The 6,957-nt window shown below is 38.7% G+C and overlaps 1 protein-coding gene across 2 annotated transcripts; it reads left to right on the forward strand.

Annotated features, from left to right (window-relative positions):
- The first annotated feature begins 3,158 nt into the window (after positions 1–3,158).
- Positions 3,159–5,359, forward strand: gja13.1 (gap junction protein alpha 13.1). 2 transcript variants are annotated; one of them, XM_015038719.1, is made up of 2 exons: positions 3,159–3,437; positions 4,436–5,359. In XM_015038719.1, the coding sequence occupies exon 2, from the start codon at positions 4,463–4,465 to the stop codon at positions 5,312–5,314; it is 852 nt and encodes a 283-aa protein (XP_014894205.1). In that variant the 5' UTR covers positions 3,159–3,437; positions 4,436–4,462; the 3' UTR covers positions 5,315–5,359. The 2 variants fall into 2 exon arrangements, with proteins under 2 accessions (XP_014894205.1, XP_014894204.1); XM_015038718.1 differs by having other exon boundaries at positions 3,160–3,445.
- Positions 5,360–6,957: the final 1,598 nt, after the last annotated feature.

The following is a 6,957-nucleotide window of genomic DNA, read 5'->3' on the forward strand; positions in this document are numbered from 1 at the left end:
TGGGTTTGTCAGGTTCCGGTTTTGATGAAAAACGGTACATTTTTAATCTGGTTGTGTGTTGTTTCTGTTCTGTTTCCCCAGTAAAGTTTATATTTCATCGCAGCCCATTAGTCATCCCTCGCTCTGCAGTCATGCGGTTCCTGTCTTCATCCTGGGTCAGCGGTTTTTCTTTGCCAGTCAGTTCGGGCACACAGTTAGTTCTGGATTCTGCTGCGTTTATGGTTGCTTAATAAACACTTTTACTTCTCTAATCCTCTTGCCTCCAATCATGTAGTTTTTATTTGCTTCTTACTACTACAAAAAGTTATTTTTCCAGACAGGAGGGCATAGAAAGCACACCCTGGTACATTTAAAAATTTCTTCCACAAAACAAATATTACACACTATGATTATCTATTACTCACAGTGTTGCCACTCAGTAACTCTGAGCAACGCCAGCAACGCCTCTAGTAACTCGTATTTGTTGTTTCCTGTTTGACTTTAACGTGAATCTTGGTCCAGTTTTCTGCACAGCATTGCTTTCATTACCGAGTCTCGGCCGGGTTTTGGCCCGACCTTTGTCTCAGTGTAGAGACGAGTTTATGGACAACACAGGTCACCCAAATCACCACCCCTCCTCCACCATGCTTCATGTGTCGTCATTTTGTGCCCTTTTATGTCCAGAAATAGCACTTTTCCTCTTGTTCAAAACTCTCGCTCGGTCCACATTGTCCCAGACGTTTTGGAGTTGGTTCTGGAGTGTTTTTCATGGCTACTGATTTTATTTATTTATTTGTTTTTGTTTTTTTTGTTTTTTTTAAGTTTTGAGATTGGCAGCTGGACGAAAAACAACATTTTTGTGGAAGTAGTTTTAGACATAACTTTATATCTTGAACAGGAGTCTTTGATTCTCTGAGGTCGTTGCTGATGCTGTTCCACCTCGGCGTTGTGCAGACGGGTCAAACTGATGATGAAGAGTTTTGAATTATTTTAGTTTTGTTTTTCCCCGCACACATTTCTATTTTTTTTTCTTGTTTAAAACAGGGGTTTAAAACTTTATGTCAAATGGGTCAAAATTGTCAGATCAAAACTACATTTTTGTAAAAAAGTAGATGTTATTAATATTACATCCAACACTTATGCATCCAGTTTTCACATTCTTTTAGGCTCGTTTAAACAAATTTATTTTCAGTTATTTAAAAAAAAGATTTGAGTTACTTTCTTTTAAAACGCTTGCTATATGTGGTTGAGTCTAATAAATTAAATAAAAGATGCGAATTTTAAAAGTATGAATATTAAAGTTTGGTGGTAAAAAGATAAATACTTTGTGTTATATTTAACATTTTCAACTATCAGTAATAATTTTAATAATAAACTAGTTTGTATCATTATTGAACTGCAGTGTGGGGCCACAAAAAATCAGTCTAAGGTCCACAATTTGCCCCCGCGCCACACTTTGGACACCCACAGTTTAAACCATTTATTTTGGTTTAAATCTAAATAAATGAATGAATAAATAATGTGGAATCTTTTGTGTTTTTGTTAAATTTAGAAGATCTTGTCAATCTGGTCTTGTAGAGACCAGATTGACCACAGTAAGTTAAAATGCATAAATCTGTACAAATAAATAAAGATGTTCTTACTTTTGTTTACCAACAGTATATTTTTGTCACTTAATATGGATTCAGAAAAACTAATTCCACCTGTTTAACTCGTCTACTTGAGTCCTAAAATGGTTCTGATCTGAAACAGAGATTACAAAACAAAGATTGTTCAAGCTAAAAATTACTTCTTCTTTTTTTTTTTTTCATTTCTGGAAATTTATTTTAAAATCGATGACTGGACCGATGATTAAATGGTTGCAAATGTGTAAATGTGCAAACTTTACACATTATGAAAGCAAACATTCAGAAAAGGAGGAGGAAGAATGTGACTGTAAGCAACATGAGTCCCTGTAAGGAGTGAATAACTAAAATGATGAATTTCATTCAAAGTTTATCTATTTCCAGTTTCAAAACGGAACATTTCAGAGCACAGTCTGATCTAAACATTTAACTTTAAAATCACAGTGTGTCTTTAAAGTTTCTTGTGTTTTGCTTTTTTTTTATCACAAATGCTTCAGATCATCGATGTGGAAAAGTAATTTCATCCTAATGATCAATAAACGTAAAATCAATCTGTTACATCTCTGTGAGAAAATGCTGACCCCTTCTTCTTACTGCCTATAAGTCCAGACTTTGGCTAGGCCACTCCAAACCGTCATTTTGTTTTGCTTTTAAGGCATTAAAAAGCAGACCTGTTGGTGCAGTGGCGCTCCCAAGGGGTGGGCATGAGGGGCCCAGGGCCCCGTCTTCAGCCCTCCAAAAGAATCATGTCTATACACATATAAACATAAACAAATAAATATAAATATAAATAGCTCTGGGAAAAACTAAGAGCCTGCTGCACTGAGCCCCATTGAAAACCTCCTGGTTATTCCACCAAATACTGATTCCTGAACTCTTCCTGAGTTAAAACATTAGTATTGTTGTTTCTAAATTAATATTAACTTGTTTTCTTTGCATTATTTGAGGTCTGAAAGGACTGCATCTTTTTCATTATTTTTTGTGAATAAGTACTAAATTTTTACTTGGAATTTCAGAGACATGTTGTCAGCAGTTCATAGAGTAATTATTTTTATTTTTTATCCTTGTTGAATTATTATACTGTCCCTTAAATGGAGTAAATGATGTCTGCTCTAGATCCTGCTCTGGGTTATTTTGTGACCTCCTGGAGACGTCCTAAATTGGATTTTGGAGTCATTTTCCATTTGTTTTTCATCTTTTCATGATATTTTTTTTAGATTTTGGCATTATGTGTTGTTGTTTTTTAGATCTTTTAGCCTACTTCTTGTTGATACTCAATGCTTAAGATGATACTTAAGTGATTCCACAGCTTACATCCCAACCAGGCTTTGGGTGTAACATGTGAAATTGACCCAAAAATGGGATTAGTCACAGTTATTCATAATTTAACACAACTGAACTTTCACACTGGGTCGGGTTGAGCTTTTTGCCCTCTAGTAAATTTAATAAAAACAGCTTTTGCTGTTAATGAAGTGAAGCAAATCCAGAGGAAATAAGAGTAGTTAATTAAATAATTAATCAGGAATTTTAAAATAAAAGCGTTTCCTTCCATCATAATAGTTTAAAAGATTGTCACACCAAACCTCCAGTCTTTCCAGCAAACTTAAATTTGGGCTTCAAAGTTGTCAATCATTAGTCGCTCCTACACCCGGTTTAGTCTCACTTCATTTTTTTCTATCTTTACTCGCTGACGGTTACAACGTGACATGAAGGCCAGATGCATGTTGCGTAAGTTGATCCCTCATGAGAGCTGCTGTCCTCACCCAGCACAAAACTCCAAGGTCCAACCATAGTTAGTGATCCTCTCCAGCAGAGACAGTCCTTTCTGACCAGGTCAGCAGGTAAGATGGGTCTGTTTTCACCTTTCTGCTGCAGATCTCTGACCGCTTTAGGAAGCAGAGGTGCTTATTTCTCTTGAGATCGCTCAAATTTAAGGTGTTTTAATTTTTTAAGCATTTCCGATTGAAGTGATTGGTGAAAAGATTTTTTGCAAAGCTTATTTAAGCGTATCTCAGATTGCCTCTAGCTGTTTGATTAGTTTAGATTTAAGGTGTTTCTTTGTATAATTTAGATTTTTTTTTCACTTTGACTCAGTTTTAGTTTCCTTAAGGAGTGACAGTTTGGGTGGAATATCGCACAAGGTTCGGCTGGCACATGTGTTTTTGTTCTTACACTTAAATCCAAATCTATTCAAGTCAGTTTATTCTTAGGGTCCAATTTACAAAAAAAATATTTAAATTCAGTCCTAGATAGATAGATTCAAGCATAGATTAAAACAACAGTCTTTCTTTTAAGAAGATAATAAAATATAATATTCTATCAAGTGGACTGATTCGGTAGAGTGCTGTATCATTGCACAGATAATATATTTTCTTTTCTTTGTTGTTTCTTTGGGTTTTTCTAAATTACATTGCCTGTTATGTGTTTAACATGTTCTATATGTCTGGTTGATTGATGCCACCTTCCTAAGAGTCTTTTTTTCCAACAGTATTTTTTTTATTTTCCCAGAATCATGACTTGGGTCATTATTTTAGGAAGGTGACGATACGGTGTAGCAAAATGACTTTTACTTCCAGCTACTCCTTTTCATTCAAAACTTTTGTTTATATTAACATGTGGCGTGTTAATTTTAAAAAGTAAATGAATAAAATAAATAATGATTCACCTATTAAACAGTAAATAGTCGTCTTTCCATACGAGTGCATTGATTAGATAAAATGTTGGGGTTAATAATTCAGCAGCAAGGTGTGGTTCAGGGTCGCTGAGACCAAAACGAGGAGTTTGTTCAGTTGATTAGGTGCTGACGTGCTTCTTCCTTTGCTTTGCCACAGATTAGAGCCTGAAAAGCCTCAGTAAAGATGGGAGACTGGGGGATTTTGTCTACCTTGCTGGAACGAGTCCAGTCCCACTCCACTGTGATTGGGAAGATCTGGATGAGCGTCCTCTTCCTGTTCCGGATCATGGTGCTGGGAGCGGGCGCCGAGAGCGTCTGGGGCGACGAGCAGTCGGACTTCATCTGCAACACCCAGCAGCCCGGTTGTGAGAACGTCTGCTACGACTGGACCTTCCCCATCTCGCACATCCGCTTCTGGGTCCTGCAGATCCTGTTCGTGTCCACGCCGACGCTCATCTACCTGGGCCACGCCATGCACGTCATCCAGCACGAGAAGAAGCTAAGGGAGGCGTTAGCGAGTCCAGACGGGCCGCAGAAACTCAAGCAGCCCAAATACAGCGACGAGAAGGGACACGTAAAGATCAAGGGGAACCTGCTGGGCAGCTACCTGACCCAGCTCATCTTCAAGATCATCATCGAGGCCGGCTTCATTGTGGGGCAGTACTACCTGTACGGCTTCGTCATGGTCCCCATGTTCGCCTGCCAGAGGAAGCCGTGTCCCTTCACCGTGGAGTGCTACATGTCCCGGCCCACCGAGAAGACCATCTTCATCATCTTCATGCTGGTGGTGGCCTGCGTCTCCCTCCTCCTAAACGTCATCGAGTTGTTCTACCTGATGGCCACAAGGTGCAAGTCCAAGCGCCGCACCCAAAGGGTGACGTCGGCGGAGAACCCCGCCAGCCTCTCGGGCCCCAGGTGGCCGACGACGGAGGACACGTTGCGGCAGAACAAAATGAACATAGAGCTGGAGAACCACAGCGTGGGAGGCAGCCTGGACGGAGCCAAAGAGGAGAAACGGCTCCTGAGCGGACATTAGCTTCCCAAGATTAGCTTGTTTTCAANACNTTCAAGAGACTCAAACCAGTGTGCATATCGTATACTAACAAAAATCACCATAAATATCCAACGGGAAGAGTCACAGTAGCTGTGTTTCCGTTACAAATGAGCACAAAAATTTGTCGATAAAAAACACAATTTTGCAATTAAAATCACATGAATAAGTCATTAAAAAAGATGCTGCTCCATTGTCCACCTACCACTTCCTGTTGTCTTCTTCATGGTTTCCGGCAATAGTAACATCTAGTTGTTGATCACATGACTTCTGTGATGTGAAAAAAGTGTTTCCAATACAGTTTTGCTAAACACAATATTTTTGAAATTGACAAATTTACTTTTGTAATTCCAATTCACTCAATCATACGGTCAATGGAAACGCAGCTATGGATGAATTTTTCTTCTTATTTTAACTTGAAATCTACTAATAAACGTGTGCAATACTGATTTTATTTATACTTGTGACTGGAAGAGTGAGAAGTTTAAGTTTGTGTTCTTTGTGTGTTTGTGACACAGATCTTTTCCATTAAAATACGCTTCCTGTACTGTGATTACGATGATTGTAGCAGAGATATTTTTATATGGCTTTATCTCTTTCTAATAAATGATTGAAACTGAACAAAGTTGTTTTTTTAACTATAGAAAATAAAGTAAGAAATAAAATTCTGAAGAATCAGAATAAAGTTGATCTATAAAATACTACACTTGTATATTAGTGTGATTTATTCATTCATACTACACCAACATCCATTTTCTGAACACCCTTGTCCCTCAGTGGGGTCGGGAGGGGTGCTGGTGCCTATCTCCAGCTAATGTTCTGGGCGAGAGGCAGGGTACATCCTGGACAGGTCGCCAGTCCGTCGCAGGGCAACACAGAGACACACAACCATGCACACACACACACACCTAGGGGCAATTTAGACAGACCAATTAACCTAACAGTCATGTTTTTTGGACTGTGGGAGGAAACCGGAGTACCCGGAGAAAACCCACGCATGCACAGGGAGAACATGCAAACTCCATGCAGAAAGACCGGGGCCGGGAATCGAACCCAGAACCTTCTTGCTGCACGGCAACAGCTCTACCAACTGCGCCACTGTGCAGCCCACTACACCAACATATAAGCTTTTATTCGTTCTCTGACTATAAATAATACTAACCGTTTCCTGATTTAGCTCATTTATCAGGTTTTTATCAGTTGGTATGACTTGGGTCAAACGTTTTTGACCTCATAAACATCAACTTTGTTGTCTTTAAATGCCTTTTTAAATAATTTTGCTACGAGGATGATCGATGGACTTCCTGTCTTGAGATTCAGTTATCACACATAATGTTTTTTCATTGTGACGTCATCCATTGCATGATGTGGACCAATCCCTCCTACAACAAAACACCCACACACCATGATGCTTTCACCCCATGCTTTCTAATTGTGGCTTTTCCATGAAATGTAATAATCAGTATGTTGAAATTAAGTGATATAACCTTAAACATTAAGGTCTTCAAGCTGTATTCTGGCTTTTTATGTTGCTTTTTGAGTAACGGCCTCTTCCTTCCTGAACGGCCTTTCAGCACAAAACTTATTTCTCTATGGAAATTAAAACTCTTATCAAAGTATTTTCAGAT

Source organism: Poecilia latipinna, unplaced genomic scaffold, assembly GCF_001443285.1.
Source record: "Poecilia latipinna isolate Pla-1442-1.1 unplaced genomic scaffold, P_latipinna-1.0 Scaffold450, whole genome shotgun sequence".
Taxonomy (NCBI): Eukaryota; Metazoa; Chordata; class Actinopteri; order Cyprinodontiformes; family Poeciliidae; genus Poecilia; species Poecilia latipinna.

Excerpts from the sequence above, each read along its gene's own strand:
- gja13.1 (XM_015038719.1), top strand. The coding sequence starts at position 4,463 with ATGGGAGACTGGGGGATTTTGTCTACCTTGCTGGAACGAGTCCAGTCC.